The 14,506-nt window shown below is 49.6% G+C and overlaps 6 protein-coding genes across 6 annotated transcripts; 2 read left to right on the top strand and 4 right to left on the bottom strand.

Moving 5' to 3' along the window:
• Positions 1-1,049: 1,049 nt before the first annotated feature.
• N7484_009635 (uncharacterized protein) lies at positions 1,050-2,081 on the bottom strand (the record flags this gene model as incomplete). The annotated part of the gene is made up of 1 exon (XM_057120022.1): positions 1,050-2,081. One exon carries the CDS (start codon positions 2,079-2,081, stop codon positions 1,050-1,052), a length of 1,032 nt encoding a protein of 343 aa, XP_056969577.1.
• Positions 2,082-3,876: 1,795 nt separating this feature from the next.
• On the bottom strand, positions 3,877-4,836 carry N7484_009634 (uncharacterized protein; the record flags this gene model as incomplete). The annotated part of the gene is made up of 3 exons (XM_057120021.1): positions 3,877-4,464; positions 4,563-4,756; positions 4,827-4,836. The coding sequence occupies 3 exons, from the start codon at positions 4,834-4,836 to the stop codon at positions 3,877-3,879; spliced, it is 792 nt and encodes a 263-aa protein (XP_056969576.1).
• Positions 4,837-5,228: 392 nt separating this feature from the next.
• Positions 5,229-6,283, bottom strand: N7484_009633 (uncharacterized protein; the record flags this gene model as incomplete). Its single annotated transcript, XM_057120020.1, has 2 exons — positions 5,229-5,488; positions 5,593-6,283. The coding sequence occupies 2 exons, from the start codon at positions 6,281-6,283 to the stop codon at positions 5,229-5,231; spliced, it is 951 nt and encodes a 316-aa protein (XP_056969575.1).
• A 580-nt stretch (positions 6,284-6,863) lies between these two features.
• Positions 6,864-7,939, top strand: N7484_009632 (uncharacterized protein; the record flags this gene model as incomplete). Its single annotated transcript, XM_057120019.1, has 3 exons — positions 6,864-7,149; positions 7,199-7,472; positions 7,528-7,939. Coding segments are annotated over 3 exons (972 nt in total), but the record flags the coding sequence as incomplete, so codon positions are not given.
• Positions 7,940-8,072: 133 nt separating this feature from the next.
• Positions 8,073-10,312, bottom strand: N7484_009631 (putative arsenite efflux transporter ArsB-like; the record flags this gene model as incomplete). The annotated part of the gene is made up of 3 exons (XM_057120018.1): positions 8,073-8,417; positions 8,481-10,183; positions 10,237-10,312. The coding sequence occupies 3 exons, from the start codon at positions 10,310-10,312 to the stop codon at positions 8,073-8,075; spliced, it is 2,124 nt and encodes a 707-aa protein (XP_056969573.1).
• Positions 10,313-11,576: 1,264 nt separating this feature from the next.
• N7484_009630 (uncharacterized protein) lies at positions 11,577-13,541 on the top strand (the record flags this gene model as incomplete). Its single annotated transcript, XM_057120017.1, has 4 exons — positions 11,577-11,728; positions 11,784-11,920; positions 11,990-12,667; positions 12,721-13,541. 4 exons carry the CDS (start codon positions 11,577-11,579, stop codon positions 13,539-13,541), a joined length of 1,788 nt encoding a protein of 595 aa, XP_056969572.1.
• Positions 13,542-14,506: the final 965 nt, after the last annotated feature.

Genomic DNA, 14,506 nt, shown 5'->3' with positions numbered 1-14,506 from the left:
TTATCCTACCCAGTAAATAGAACCGTGGAATGCGGCACGGAGTTCAGCACGTAGTACATATTATACAGGAAATTTTTACATTATCCACTTGTACTAGTCTCAACGTCTTTGCGTGTATATTGCGTGCACGGGGATTATCGTTACCTGGTCGCTAGTGTATGGCTGTTGGGTACCCATACTGACCCCTCAACCTAACGGTAGTGATCATCCGTTGCATTTTAGCCTCGCATGCCAGTGTTTCCAATGCAAGTAACGTGGAGAATGGCCGGGCGCTCCTCGGTTGAAAGACGAATCAGAGATGGCAACTCGTCATGTCAAAACATACAAGGAGTTAGATCGACTGAGCCTGCACTGTGAGCCGCGGACGCATATTCTCAATTTATTTTAATATGGAAACAGAATGCTGGAATCCAATGGGAAGAATTGAATACAGGAAAAAAAGTCTGTCTTGGTGTAGATGACGAACTCTGCAGGTTTGAGAATCCTGGTCCTTCTTGCCCAGACGAGGATGCTGCATATAGAATGCTGACGCTGCATGAGCCAGAGCTCTACGCACTATACAGCCAGTATGAGGAAAAGAAGGTTTTCACTCTTAAGTTGTGCGCTCCAAGTGACAGAAAGAAGAGAATCAAATTCCTGCGAACGGATATATACGGAATAATGCCCAAGATGATGCAAATGTAACCAAAGATAACGCCCATGACAACGCCGTGTACTCCGTGTAATGAGATGAGTGCTCGCGAACATGCAGAAAGATGGCCAGGAATGGATATATCGCAAAATAGATTTCATAGTGAAAATTGGAAAATGTCAAAGACAGACAAGAATCGTTGAAAAAGCAGGAGCGACATGGTAGATGCGCGTTCAAGAGCCGGAGGTCGACGACTGAGTTCCCTCAAAGACACATAAAAAATGACAGAATAAGTAAAACAAGGTATCTGGGTATGAATATCGACAAAGGCAACCAGAAAGTGAATGATGTGGCTGGTAGTTGCTTCAGCACGCGCTTAATCGCTAATAGAGGAGAGGAGCCAATTTAAAGCCCTTTTCTAGACCCGGATTCTCGAGGACCGGAATGCAGACAGGTCGAGTTCGAGGGACTCAGCCGATAAAGAGGAATCGTCGTCGACTTCGATAGTGCCCATTGCGGCTGCTGAGGGCTTATTTGCTGAAAGGGCCGCTATCCGAGCAAGTCGAGCGGCTGTTGAAGTCTGAGGTGGCGGCTTTGGTTCCTCTTTTTCCTCTTCCGGCGCTTCCTCCTCCTGTTTCTTCTTTTCTTCTTCCAAACGGGTGACCTCCTTGGTGGTCATTTCCAGTAACATCTTGAACTTCTCCTCGACGCCATCAAGTTCGGTTCCACAGTCGCCTGACCGGAGAACCTGGAAAGCAGCTGTCTCGCAGAGACCGTGCGCGAGCTCCAATTGCTTGTCGGAAAAATCAAAAGGCGAGTCTTTGCTGATTCCGTTCGAAGTTCCGGTTACACCTACTATCCCAGTCGCGGTTCGTGTGCTTCGGACGCATGCCAAGGAGGCAATTGGGGATTCTGCAGCCGCGCCGCCCGCGGTCCTGCTGAGAGCATTCGAGCGAATGCCCATCCGGGAAGGCATCAATGACATCTTGCCACGGCGGATGTTGTTCCTGGCAATACCGATATCCTTGACAATCTGTTCAAGGACTTTTTGTGTGTGGCCATCGTAGTCGATGATGACGTTGTGGCGGGTGCTGACAAAGTCATAACGTTCATTCGAGTTGATCGATGGGGCTTCGTCTGTGCCGCGCTTGCGTCCTGCCTGCTGGGCCGGAACTTTCTCTTCCTTGCACATTGAGGTGTTGACTGTGGGGGTTTCCGGGCCGGGGACTTTCTGCTGGGCGATTGGGACGAGGTCATCGGTGTGGATAGAGCGTACGGAGCTGTTCTTTCGTCGGCGCGACTTGGGCTTCGAATGTTTTCGGTAGGCTTCTGAGTATTGGGCATGTTTGGCCGAGGTGTGTGCTGCCAGCTCGGAGACACGGATGATCCATGCGGGTAGGTTGTTCTGAAGGTGGGTGAAGGCCCCCAGCGCATCCATGGATGCAGCCATGTCGGTGAGACTCGGGCAATAAGAAAACTCAACCCACAGGAGTGTATGGAGGTGAACTGCGCAGGGATAAGGTGTAGGTGGGAAGGAAAGGAATTATCTATAAACGGGGTATATTCAATGTGTTCGTTTCGTCGTGATTTCGTGTCCGGAAGAAAGGGGAAATATGGGGGTAGGCGTTCTGAGTGTAATGTAGTTGATTTCCAATCTTCTCGAGAAAAAGGCGACGAATATATTAGCGCGATCGAGGGAGAGTCGGTGAAATAGTAATGTTGAGGGGTTGTAAAGAAGAAAAAAGGCCCCAAAGAGCCCGAAGTTCAAGACGGGGAAGAATCCAGAATTTGGAAATGCGTATGGTCACGGTATGGTATGACCCACTGTACTTTTGCATAGTTCAATACGGAAGTAATCTGCCGGAAAACACAAAGCTCTCCACTATTCAGAGCACATGTACCCTGCACTCCGTACTCTATATTACCTTGCTCTAGCTCTACTTCCTAATCCTCTTGGTCCTACCAAGACGAAGATTTTCCTAAAACATGGATGTCAAGGCTACTCGCTGAAGCCCTATAGAACGATTGGGCTCCTGCATGTCCGTGAAACTTCAACTAAGGAGCGGTGAGAACCCTTAAGGCATCCTGCAGGCCGTCAAAATTGACTCTCCAACACCATGATATGCATGGCCCACGTTCTCTCGCGAGGATCTCCATGATTCTGAGACCCAAAAACAGGGTAACCCAACAAAAACGGTCAATCCTGACCATCCATTCCTCGCTTGGAGTAGGGAGAGACACTCGCCGACGGGATTGACAAATCCCTCCCTATTTAGACCAGAAGATCCCTGGCAACCGAACCACACCCCTGGGCCGGGCAGAGTGGACAAACAGCGAGACAGCGAGACTCGAAGTTGATCACACACCAATCCGACCAGCGAAAGAGCCGACAGCCCCATCACGAAGTGGAAATCACTCAAGCGAAGCGGGAACTTAGCCTAAGCGGGACATGACACGTAACGGTCGCTGGTCGTCGGGGATCGGGAATCACGGGGTTCACAAAAATCCGAGTTACATAAAATCATTTGAAATTGCAATTCCCGTGTACTGTATTACCAATGCAACTAATGGATACATAGCAGGGCCGATCCTTTTCTCGCGGGACAACCCGTGGACGGGGCCGGGGTGGCCCCGTCGCTTTGATCAGAGCTTATGGTTGGTTGATCGTGCATCCATCGACAGCACTCGGTGGGCTTGGCTTTGTATGGTACTCGGCTTGTACAGCCAAGGCTCATGTATTGATCAGGACGGGCTCGTATAGCATTCCTTTCGTATCAATAATCTGCCTTCGACTGGCTAGCAGGCCCCCGAGGTTTGTCGTTCTCCCCTTAGTCGTGCCACTCCCGTCAGTCGCAAACTCGAGTTCGCGTCCATGCGTTTTAGATCCAGACCGCCTGCTTTTGAAAAGTCGGGACGAGGATGTGTACGATGCAAGTGGACTAAAGCTTGGAAGCACGTGAAAGTACTCGCTCATGATAGCTTTTTACCATCAGAGTTGTAGCTTGTACTTGGAATTTACGTTTAAAGGATAAAGATGAAGTATTATCCAGATGGAAGGATACTCCATTCTCAGCTCCCTTGTGAGCAAATGCACGAAAACGCCACAGCCGGCAAAGAAGGCATGATCAACCACAACACCGGAGCACACAATGCCACACCAGAACAAACAACAAACAGACAGTAGGAACGCACCACCATGCTCCGCGGCGCTAGGCTAGCAACAGGTGGATGTGACATTTGACCTATCACTGATCCTTGAGCCAAACTTCCTTCCACATATCGACAGTCTCCGTGACGGCTGCGGCCGAGTTGATGACGACCTCCATTGCTTCCTGGGCGGTCAAGAAGTTGGCCTTAAGCTCGGCGAGGCGCGTTTCCAGAGACCGTGAGAAGACTTGGTGCACACTCATTCGTATGGCGCCTTTCAAGGTATCGTCGGGGTGGTCGGGCATGGGGCCTGAGGCGGCGAGTGGAGAGGCCGAAGGGGTGGACGCGGCATCGGCATCAGCGTCGTCTGCGGCAGGGCTATGAGTAGGGGCAGGATGATCTGCGGGAGAGACCTTGGCAGCTTGCTTGCGCTTGACGCGTTTCATAGGCCGGGGATGCTTCTCACCCTCGATCATTTCGTCGACTGCAGGGTCGGCCTCGACGACGGCCCCCTTTGCCTTTGCCTTCTCGCCAACTTTGGCCTTGGTGGCAGTGGTCTTGGAATTGATGGCCTTCTTGATGGTCTCCTTCTCGATCTTGCCCTCTTTGGGGTTCGCAAAGTCGACTTCGGAAACAAGGGTCTGATTCATCGCGTTGGTTGCCAGGTTTGAGAAGCTGAAGAAAAGCTGACAGGAGAAAGGGATGATGATTGATGGAGAGGAAAGGAGGTGAGAAAGAAAGAGGGAAAGGACGTGAAGTAATGGAACGAAGTCACGGAACGAACCTTGAGGGTGCCCTTTTTCTGGCGCTTCCTGGTCTTCATGGCAAAAGCCAGGGCCGGAGTAGGCATGACCTGAGGTGACACCTCGATCTCAGCTTCGGCACCGCGATGGGTACAACGCTTCTTCCTGGATTTGCAGTCCGAACACGCCGGACCACCACGCTTCTTCACCACCTTAGGGATAGTGGTCTCCACGGCTATTGTTGGTAATGACACAAGATCATTAGCCTTGGAGCGAGGAGACAATAGGAATTGGGGTATTCATACTTGTATCCATTGGGTTCAGCCTAATGAGCACGTTGAAAGAGCTTTGAGAGCAGCGTCAAACAAAAGCAGTGGAAAAAAAGAGGTGTCAACGAGAGGGCATGGCCCCAGGAGCTGGCAAATGGATACGCTGATCGCAAGACGTTTTTATGCTTCACTCTTACTCTAGATTAGAGTGAGCATCGTCTATACTGAATCTCGAGCTACAATCCAAGTTGGGCTAGGGTTTGAGAGATCACGGGTCACTCAAGTGAAACACTACATAGAGAACTCCATCTCGAGAGGCAGCGCTCCGTTTGCATCGTAGGTGAATGAAACCCCTTTTCATTCACAGGAATCACATAGCTTCACTCCATGAGTTCTAATTCTGAATGAAGGCATGACTATTCTAAGCACATTTGCCTCTCACGGCCATAATTCGCAGTATTCCCAAGGCTCGGATTCCCTTGATTTGTCGTACTCCTCAAACCTCCATTGTTCTCTTCGCACATTGTTCATGTCAGATAAGTCAAGTCGCTCAACCTTGTCGGGAATGATAGCCACTACCCTGAAATTGGCACGGGCAACAGGATCATATAGATCTTTCACCTTCTGTCCCAGCTTCAAGGCTGGGTTACTGGGTACTTCTGACCTAGGTGTTCCAGGAACCGGGACTCGGAAAGAGCCTGCATGCAGTCTATATGTCAATAAAGGTGAACACATTCACACGTGCAAAGACAAAGATGCCAATTCTTAGAGACAAAAAAGTCAAGAAAGACCAGAAACATACCTCGCATTGCGGGAGAATGGTTTGCAAAATACTCAGTCACAACATTATCCCAGGTCCACTCCATGCTCTCATCGTAATTCTCTTTGAAGCGCAAACAATCCGTGATGCGTTGCATGGATTTTGTATCTTCTGAAGATTCAGGATTCTCAACATCGGGGTTTCCAAAGGCATATGCTCTTCCTTTGACCCGCCATTGGTTCATCAAGTCCGGAAGCCAAAATACAGCCTCAACGTGATGATCAGAGCCGACAATTTGATCCAGCTTTTCCATTCGAACATCCGTTGTAAATGTCAACATATCACTCTCGTATTTATCAGGATTCCCACCACCCGGGGCCTGTTGCTTCATGTCTTCTTGCCCACTTGGATGGAGCTCGAGCTCGGGGAAGAAACCACGGCAGCCACAGGTGCGGACACGGGGCATTGGTTCACCATCGGGACCGTGTTCAACTGTCCCAAGAGTGAATTCATAGCCTGGGGTTCGTTTGAGGTGCGAGGCTAGAAGGTCGCGCCATGGGGCTTTTATTTTCCTCGAGTTCGTTGAGTGGGCCATTTTAGAGATGGTTGAGAAGAGCAAGGTTCGTCGGATTGTCTGATGTTTCCCCAGTCCCACGAAACACCTGGTCGCGCTGAGGTGGTAAGATATTCTAAGGAGAGAACTCAAACTGGTGACATTGACAGAATGTGGCATATATCAGTGAGGCCTCTACTTGTTCGGAGTTGAGGTTTATGGTGGGGCAGCATTGATTGCTGGAGCGAATGTGCTTGGAGAATGAAGCCTTTCAAGGAATCGGTATTCTGCCCGTGATAACCAGGAGGCCTGGCAGAGTTATTTGATAATCTTTGTAAGAGCAAAGATTATTTGAGAAAGGAATCATGGACTCAACTCTTGGATGACAAGTTGGCGGAATGGTTACATCAACTCTGGTATTGGTCCGTGCGTCATCTTATCGATTAACGACTTCAATAGAAATCTGACGGGGAAGAGTCAGTACCTATGCTGGATTTGTATAAACTCTGGGTATTTACCCTGTTTCGCGATCTTGATGTCAAGCTAGATTTCTAGCTTTGGATAACCTCAATTGAGGTGTATACCCAGACCCAAGTCAAATCCACAGCCTTTTGCATGACCACCGGGGTAAAAAGGGATAAATATGTGGCTTTTCGCAACACATTCTGCGAAACAGGTATTCCAAAATTCGCATGGCTTAACACTTAGGTCAGGCATTCAAATTCGACTTCAAAATACATTGGTATCGAAATATGCAGCTAGCCCAGTGAAGCGATACTCCATAGCCCAAGCAGCCCCCTCCGACCTGCAATCTGCAGCCGGGCTCAGTCAACTGGAATCGAAGTCCCATTCTCTTGGATGGGAAGCAATCCAAGCATTGATAGAGCCAAGGTTTGCGCAACACTGGAAGTTTCCCAGCGAGAAAGAGAAGAATCGGTTCTTTGCTCTAGGGTTTTCCCGCGCCTTTAGTCAATTTTTCCCCCTCACGCTTAACGAGCGGGTTGAAGTGACATGCATGATTCATTATCTGGTACTGTTGATTGATGGTGAGTTTTATCTAGGGTTGATGCGAGTTCGTAGTTGACAATAATTCAGATCAATTGGATAAAATGAATGCGGCCGATATGCTTTCATATCGAGAACTTATAATGCAAATTGCTCGAGGGAAAGCGGAACCAGACAGAAAAATTTGTGTGGAATGGATGCTTTCTGATACTATTCAGTCTATGCGAGCCATTGATGAAATCCTAACAAGCGATTTGGTGGACGGGTTTTGTACGCTGTTGCAGATGCAAACTGCACCGGAACGCACAGCTATCAAGCACTTGGGCCCATATCTCGAGCGTAGAGAGATAGACTTTGGCAGACCGTATGTGTTCACCGAGGACGCGGTAGATCGAGTAATTGAGCTGACTGGTTTTGAGGTTCTATACAACGCTTATTCGCTTTGGCGCAAATTTACACATCACTCCTAGCGAGCTTCATGAAACATCCGCCCTTGAAAGCACCGCTTTCCGCTTCATGGGAGTTTTGAATGACGTGTACAGCTGGGACAAGGAGTGGAAGGCATACCAAGAACACTTGACCGACGGAGCCCAACCATTCTCGGCCGTTCATGTGCTGGCACAGGAAACAGGTCTCCCGTACCCTGCTTGCAAGCGTCTGATGTACCACTACTGTCGAGAATTGGAGCTCGTTCTGAAGCAGTCTGCAGCGGAAATTAGGGAAAGTGCTGGCGGTGCTTTACGGCCGGAGATGGAGAAATACATCAAGGGCCTTGAGTACTTCATGAGCGGGATGGAGGCATGGAGTCAATGGACGCCGCGCTATCGATGAAATATGGCATCATTCAGTTCATTAGGCTTCGTCAACTCCTCCGCTGAGCTATAAGGAGAGTTCGTTAATTCAATGGCAAAAAGCCATAATCATAATCTATGGAAAACATCTACCTCCAAGTGTGAGGTCTGTCTTATGCGTCATAAGGACCAGTACCGCGGACGACATAAACCTCACCCACCAGAACGGCACATCCAACAACCATCGCAATCGCAATAATGGGAAGATTGACACGCGCAAACTCAAGGCTGCCGACGCGAATATGCTTCCTCGCTAGAATGTCCCGCCACAGGAGACCGGCCAATGAGGCACTGAATGCCGTGCTGAAAGCACCGTAGTTGACCCCGAGGGCCATGCTGTATACTGTTGCCCAGAATGTACGGTCGCTGATTGGGATTCCGTTGAGCTTGTGAATCTCCTGCCAGGATTGGATAACTCGAGAAAGGAGAATGGTGGTCCCAATATTCGTACCGGCGAACTGTTGTGTAGGAAGGAAGTTGAGTCAGCATATGCGACACATACTCCGGATGATTGAACTCACGTTGCAAAGAATCACAGATAGAAATCCCATGCCTCCTATCGCTCCTACTGTGCCGGTCTTACTTACCCAATGATCCCAGCCATATGCGAACACCGGAACCCAGCCTTTTGTTACAAGTGCTTGCACGAGGACGAACATCGATAAAGCGAATGGGACTAGGGGAAAGGGCATGTGCGAAACTACTACCGTCACGGTGGGGAATGTCTCCTGCATCCACCGGTAGGTATCGGCGCCAATCGAAACCAAAGTGGCACGTTGTTGCTTTCCTGGCTTGTTGAGCTCTCCACGCTTCTCTGCGTCCAAAGCAGGGGCCGCGTCCAGTGGCTCAGTCGACGAAGAGAGTGCTGATAGCTGAGTATCGCGGACAATGACGCCGGGGTGTCGAATTTCTGGATATTGACCCTTCTCCAGCAGCGCAGAAGCTGACAATGGGATTTGACAGTCCTGGGGTACTCTCGTGCTCATCGTGTCCGTGGCATCGATAGAAACCCCATCTTGCGTAGCTTGACTTTGGGACCCATTTCTTAAGTGTTCGGATCCCTCCAGAGGAGGCTGTTTCGGTGAGTTCTGGAGTGATTGCACTCTTTCACGTTCCGCTCTTGCAAGCTCAACCTCTCTTCTGCCCTTCGCGGCAATCTCGCGCGTTTCATGTCGGTGTATCCAACCACACGCAAGGTCCCAGCAGAACATGACAAAAGCAGCAGGCAAAGTGACCCAGTAAACGGGGTTCTCGTGGCCAGAGTTGCTGGCCGCGTTAAGTGCTAGAAGAGTAATGAGGGTAGCCGCCATGATCACGGCTCCAAAGGCAGCACCGCCTTTATCCAAAAATGGGTTCATGATTTCTTCTAGAGACAGAAGTTTCCCATTTTCATTGTCAACCTCTTCTTCCTCTTCTGCAGTGCCTCGAGCATAGGGAATATTGGGATTCACGGGCTTCCGGGCTTTCGCTGCATCGGACAACTCGTGCATTTTAATGGAGATTGGGATGAGTGATACATCTGCGAAGAGAATGTAGAGCAAAAATGGGAAAACGACAATTGCTGTGACGACGACGGGAACGATCATGTTGGCGGTGTACACAATGAACTTGATCTCGAACGCGCCCGCGAGCACGAGGTTTGTTGGGTTGGAGGAGACCAGGATGGCGGATGCGATATTGGCCACGGCAAACTGGGCGTGGATCCAAGCTCGGGGGTGAACGATGTTGCTGGAAACTCGAGTCATGTATGCGAGGAAGGCTGTACCGGACAGAATAATGGGGTCATTTCCAATGAAGCTGCCCAGCCCGAAGAAGAATGCGTAGAGGTAAAAGAACAGTCTATGACCTAAATCACCACCTTTTTGTAAAACCTTAAAGGCCAAATATCTGATCAGACCTGAAGCATCAATCGAAATAGCAATATAGGCCAACGTAAGGAAGAAGGCCATAATATCAATGGGAGAGATATTGTCCGCGCCCACTGTCCCATCATGTACTTCTTGCCTGCCAATGGCCAAGATCGCCAGAAGGAAAAGGTCTGCTATTAGTGGTGCTGTGACGAAGTTCAAAGGGAAGTTGAACTTGACGAAGAGTGTGCGGTTATATCGGGAACGAGGTTTTCGTCGGGGGATTATGCGTATGGCTGCCAGGCCATCGGCGACTATATTGACGAGCCATCGGGGGAGATAAATGGGGACGTGAAAAGGAAAAAGCACAATAATGTCTATTCGCGTCACATAATTAGTGCTGTCAGTCTGATTGATGCGCAACACTTACTCGTGATAACAAAAACAATCAGAGTAATTATGGATCGCCAGCTTTTGATTTTGTTGGTATCCAGATCGGCGGCCATGATCGACCTTTTGATTTCGCCGAAGCGTTCACGTTCACGGTGGTCGCGTGTGAGATGGAGTGCAGGTCCGACCCTTTTAAAGAGGGGACCCAGTCAGCTTTTGATTAAAGTCCGGAATGGAGATCCAAGGTTTACCGGAATGTAAGGAACCAAGGGCAATTCGCAGGTTCAAATGCGAGTCGTGTGACCTTAGCGACACATTTTTCACGAACGGCTTCAAAAGGCAAATAGGCTATTGGAGCGCAATAAGCTTAATTCCAGGTGGATTTGGTCCTTCCCAATGAGCTTGAGATCAGAACGTGGGGGACTTGGATGGATTTGTCGTGATAACCACACCAATACCATACCACTAGATCTTCATGGCCCTTGAACGATGGCGAAGAGAGCTCTAAAGAGGCGGTAATCGGGTGCTTAAGTTTCACGACAACGCAATGAGGCTGTACCGCAAATGACAAGGAAGAGGAAAATTTCTTCGATCTAAGCCCCACGGGAAATATGGGCAATGAGCGATAAAGAAGCTAGCACGGGCTTATTTCGCCAATACTGATTAGTAGTCTGTGCATTGTAACGACAAGGAAAGAATGATCAATAGGGCAGCAGAACAAGGTCCAGACGTCAAAAAGCCAAGACCTTGGAAGCCCGAATCCCCGCACTTCCTCTTTTACCCAATCCAGTGCCGCTTTTCTGGCTTCCTTCATCCATTTGGGTCTATCTGATCCGCAGGGTCTAGCAGTGGGCAACCTTCAATTGTTCTCGAAAATCCCTCAGAAACCAGCAAGGAAAAGCGGGATCTGTCCAAAAGTATAAAGAGCGCTATGTACACAGCCACCGCGCGATATATACGCCCGTGCCGAAATGCTACCAATCACACGAAGGACGCAGGGGGCACCGATGTGCCCGGTCTCGTATCCTGCGCCCGGGTTAATGCTGGCAGCCCAGCCACCCGTCACGGGAGCAGTTTCTGCTTTCAGGGAACAAGCGAACGGCTGAATCATCCAAATGGACGTCCAATCCCCGCAAAACCGAGGCTCTAGCTCCACCAAAATGAGGCTGTTATTGCTGACGAACCCGCGATCTGACATGGGATGTGCTTTACGCCCACTCCCGTCTATGCAGGAGCTAATAAGACTCAAAAAGCTCCCTTTTCTTCTTCCCCAATCTTCCAGTTCATGACGTGTCCAAGTTATTGTCGGTTCATGTTTTTGGATATATGACTTTTCTACTGTTTCTCCCTAAACCAACCGCTGGAGGCGGGTGACAAGCTATGCCAGCAATTCCCTCCGTTGGGACTTTGATCGGGAGTTCCCTTGTGCAGCGTAGCACACTTCCGCTTGCCTCAAACACAACTGATCCCATTTTGGAGGTTATCTGCGCCTGGCCAGTATCTGGGCAGTATGGCCCCGGTACTCGATATTTGTACGTCTAAGTTCCATCAAGGTGGAGGGGAGATGAATTCTGAACTTGCTTGCAGGTATTATGTCTTGATGGCGGCATGTGTGCTCGCACGCAAGGAAGAATGGATTCGTAATGCTTGCCTGGCTGCTGTGTTACTTTTCCCCGCCGTCGCGGCCCTACACGGGATTGTTCTCGCGGCGCTTCATGTGCCCGGTGAGTAGAACCATGAGTGAAACAGACTCATATCCTACACCCAGACATTCAGCACTAATGTGACTGTAGGTGCGGTTGACATGGATGTTTACGGGGCGTTCCAGCTGTGCGCGATCGGCATCCTGACTGCTCCCGCCACCGTGAAATTGTCAAATACCTACTTCAACAATCCAGGTCGAAATATCATCTTTCTCTGGACCGGCCTTCAACTGGCCGGCCTGCTCAGTCTAACTGTAGAATTCATCCGCATAACTCCCACCCCTTGCCCTTTTGATGACCCAGCGACGTCGGTTTGGGCGGACACACAGGTCTTCCACTACAATTCCACCTGTGGCATGATTTGTAACGAAGATACGGGCCCTAAATCACCTCTTCGAGGAGGTTCCGCAGACAACATCTACGTGATCCCCTCGCCTCACCAGTTAGACTTTAACACTGCGACTCTGCTAGCAGCTGCGTGCTGCATCCCTGCCATCCTGTCGATGCTATCGATGTGGATCAAGATCCTAGACGGGAATTGGGAAAAACTTATTGGAAAGAAGAAAAAGAAAGACGACGAGCCAATTGCCGGCACGAATGGCGCCACGCCAATACAGATGACAGGTATTGCGGAGAAGATTCGGGACTGGCTGACCCTTATCGAGATTCCAGTGTTCGTTGCGGCTGTATTGGCTATTATTGTCAAAGGAGAGATGAACTTCTGGAGTGAGCCCGTGAATTATCAAACGGAGCCTATAGCCAGTATAGGTGAGTCTTCAATATACTTTGAACGCGAGGAAGTCACTAACATATGTATCTAGGCCAATGGGCCCCTATCGTGGGTACTGGTCTCGCCGTCGTGGGATCACTTTACCTAATGTTCGCAGCTGACATGGAAGCTGAAGAGAAACAAACCGGTCCAACTCGAGAGACTACAACCCCCATATGTGCCGACTGCGGCGGAAATGCAATCCGCGACAGTACAGACTCCACAACCCCTCCTGGAACATCTGGGGATACAGTCGAGGCGCCCTCACCAGAAATTGAACGTACAGCAACGTTCTCTACAATCCGGCAAGCTATGACATCTCAATCCGGGCCTGACCCCGGAGGCAGACGAAAGGTAGCTCGATTCTTCAACGTAGTAAGCACCTATCTCGCCGCAAAAGCACACAACAATTTCGAAGACACGGGCTTTGAGGTCCAGGAACGAACAAACTTTCCCGAGATCCCGGCTGAGATGTTTCGAAATGAACGACTTTATGAAATACGAAATGCCTATAACAACACACCTCTGCCTCGATCCCGAGCTACAAGTTTTGTGGAGAGTGAGACGTCCAATGGCGAAGGTAGTTCACGAATACCGACAGGTCAATCCTCAGTACCGGCGAGACCTCCGCTCGCTGTGACTCGTCGACATTCGAATACGATGCCGGCGGGTGAAGCTCCATTCGAGAGACCTACCTTTCTGCAAATTAGGAGTTTATATAGTAACTTGTCGCCCGGGCAATGGAGTCCCCAAGATGGGCCGACGCCTGATGAGCATCAGAATGTTGGTCACGATTCTATATCGGATGCTGATCCTGCTCCGATCTCACCTAGTGGGCCCACTACCCCTAAAATTGTGGTATCATCCAATTAAAAGAGCGCGACAGATGTGATGCTCTGGATTCGTTCCTACAGTTGGTATCTGCTAGCCTTATGACCGTACGAAATCAAGTAGATCTGGAGATGTATTAGTAGACTGTGTATATAGATGTTCATAGATACGAATGACGTGAAGCTATCACCTAGCTTCAATGTTATTTGAGCCTGAAGTAATATATGAATCAAAATCCAAAATTCGATGCGTACTAATAATCCTACAAATCAAGTTTCGTCATGGAAAGCCTCACTCCTCCCACTCTCCGAGCCACACCAGGCTCTTCTCGCTTTTGAGACTTCATACCCGAAGTACCATTAATCGAAAAAAACAAGCCATACCCAAGAAAGCAGAGGCACACGAGAAAAGTTTTGTCACGGTACCCCTAGCCGTGAAACCGGCAGGCAACCCCGCAACCCGCTTATTTTGACCAGCAACACCAAGGATATTGAGCGCATTACCAGCGGCATGACAAAACTCATAGTGCTCTTCGGAGATAGTCACTCGTTCCTGAATTTTGGGGAATGCAGTGTGGTAAGATGGATCATACCGTAATGGATCACCGCTGGCATAATCGTAGAAATGCGAACCATACCCAGGGGCACGGTCAATGACCTGGAACTGATGACCACGGAACCTTACCTATTCCATGCATTGTTTTTGGAGTTTCAGATGCCATGTGAAAAGGACATTTCTCCCCCCCCTTATATACTTTTGCATTGAGCAACCAAATCCCCAACCCGGGTGCGCAAGATATAGCGTGAGAGCGGGTAAGAAGCTTGTGGGCCGGTGCGACTGCCGCACCGACCCTCCCGAACAAGCAAAAACAGTAGATCATCATTGGGCCATGTTCCTCCATCTAGAACCAATCATCTCTTGGCATCTGCACACAGCCCCTCAGGGAAATGGGTTTCGCCAAACTACCAATACGACCAGATATCCACCTCTCACCTTTTCTGCAATCC

The sequence above is a fragment of the Penicillium longicatenatum genome (genome assembly GCF_028827895.1).
Source record: "Penicillium longicatenatum strain IBT 33135 chromosome Unknown contig_6_segment0_segment0, whole genome shotgun sequence".
Taxonomy (NCBI): domain Eukaryota; kingdom Fungi; phylum Ascomycota; class Eurotiomycetes; order Eurotiales; family Aspergillaceae; genus Penicillium; species Penicillium longicatenatum.
Note: the sequence above shows the minus strand (reverse complement) of the source record. Positions and strands in the feature narration are given on the sequence as shown.